The sequence below is a fragment of the Ranitomeya variabilis genome, chromosome 6 (genome assembly GCF_051348905.1).
Source record: "Ranitomeya variabilis isolate aRanVar5 chromosome 6, aRanVar5.hap1, whole genome shotgun sequence".
Classification (NCBI taxonomy): domain Eukaryota; kingdom Metazoa; phylum Chordata; class Amphibia; order Anura; family Dendrobatidae; genus Ranitomeya; species Ranitomeya variabilis.
Window position 1 is genome coordinate 8,916,929 of NC_135237.1, and position 2,087 is coordinate 8,919,015.

At 35.6% G+C, this 2,087-nt stretch overlaps 1 protein-coding gene across 2 annotated transcripts in view; it reads right to left on the bottom strand.

Annotated features, from left to right (window-relative positions):
- Positions 1–1,935, bottom strand: part of WNT3A (Wnt family member 3A) — a 279,783-nt gene extending 277,848 nt beyond the window's left edge. The window contains exon 1 of one of the 2 annotated variants that reach the window (XM_077267810.1): positions 1,617–1,935. In XM_077267810.1, coding sequence (XP_077123925.1) covers positions 1,617–1,687 — 71 coding nt within the window. In that variant the 5' untranslated portion in view covers positions 1,688–1,935. The remainder of the gene's footprint in view (positions 1–1,616) is intronic. The other variant, XM_077267815.1, reaches the window with a different exon arrangement.
- Between the last annotated feature and the right edge of the window lie 152 nt (positions 1,936–2,087).

Genomic DNA, 2,087 nt, shown 5'->3' on the forward strand with positions numbered 1-2,087 from the left:
AATAATCGTAATGATGATAATCGCACTGATAATAATCTCACTGATAATAATCTCACAGATAATAATCTCACTGATAATAATCTCACTGATAATAATCGCACAGATAATAATCACACTGATAATAATCGTAATGATAATAATCGCACCGATAATAATCGTAATGATAATAATCTCACTGATCACACTGATAATAATCAAACTGATAATAATCACACTGATAATAATCGAACTGATAATAATCGCACTGATAATAATCGCACTCATAATAATCGTAATGATAATAATCACACTGATAATAATCGCACTGATAATAATCGCACTCATAATAATCGTAATGATAATAATCGCACTGATAATAATCACACTGATAATAATCTCACTGATAATAATCTCACTGATAATAATCACACTGATAATAATCGCACTGATAATAATCACACTGATAATAATCGCACTGATAATAATCACACTCATAATAATCGTAATGATAATAATCGCACTGATAATAATCACACTGATAATAATCTCACTGATAATAATCTCACTGATAATAATCACACTGATAATAATCTCACTGATAATAATCACACTGATAATAATCACACTGATAATAATCTCACTGATAATAATCACACTGATAATAATCTCACTGATAATAATCACACTGATAATAATCTCACTGATAATAATCTCACTGATAATAATCTCACTGATAATAATCTCACTGATAATAATCACACTGATAATAATCGCACCGATAATAATCTCACTGATAATAATCACACTGATAATAATCGCACTCATAATAATCGCACTGATAATAATCGCACTGATAATAATCTCACTGATAATAATCTCACTGATAATAATCACACTGATAATAATCTCACTGATAATAATCACACTGATAATAATCACACTGATAATAATCTCACTGATAATAATCACACTGATAATAATCTCACTGATAATAATCTCACTGATAATAATCTCACTGATAATAATCTCACTGATAATAATCACACTGATAATAATCGCACCGATAATAATCTCACTGATAATAATCACACTGATAATAATCGCACTCATAATAATCGCACTGATAATAATCGCACTGATAATAATCTCACTGATAATAATCTCACTGATAATAATCACACTGATAATAATCTCACTGATAATAATCACACTGATAATAATCACACTGATAATAATCTCACTGATAATAATCACACTGATAATAATCTCACTGATAATAATCTCACTGATAATAATCTCACTGATAATAATCACACTGATAATAATCGCACCGATAATAATCGCACCGATAATAATCTCACCGATAATAATCTCACTGATAATAATCACACTGATAATAATCTCACTGATAATAATCTCACTGATAATAATCACACTGATAATAATCTCACTGATAATAATCTCACTGATAATAATCACACTGATAATAATCGCACTGATAATAATCGCACTGATAATAATCTCACTGATAATAATCACACTGATAATAATCGCACTGATAATAATCTCACTGATAATAATCGCACTGATAATAATCGCACATCCCGGTGCCGGGTCTCATATAGTTGGGTACTCACCACCAGATCGGATACGAAGACAGAACCGGGCTGAGTCCACAGAGAAAAAGCAAATATCCAAAAGAGAACATTGTCCGGGAGGGAGAAAGGTGAGAACCGGGAGCTGCGGAGCTCGGATTCTTCTCTTCTTCAATGGGAAATTAAATGATGTAAAAAAAGCCAAAAACATCCAGAAATGCTCAAAAATAGTGAGCAGGAGCCGACTCTCCTCCTGTGCTGGGTGCTGCAGGTGGGCAGGAGCCGACTCTCCTCCTGTGCTGGGTGCTGCAGGTGGGCAGGAGCCGACTCTCCTCCTGTGCTGGGTGCTGCAGGTGGGCAGGAGCCGACTCTCCTTTGCTGGGTGCTGCAGGTGGGCAGGAGCCGACTCTCCTGTGCTGGGTGCTGCAGGTGAGCAGGAGCCGACTCTCCTGTGCTGGGTGCTGCAGGTGGGCAGGAGCCGACTCTCCTCCTGTGCTGCAGGCAGGTGGGCAG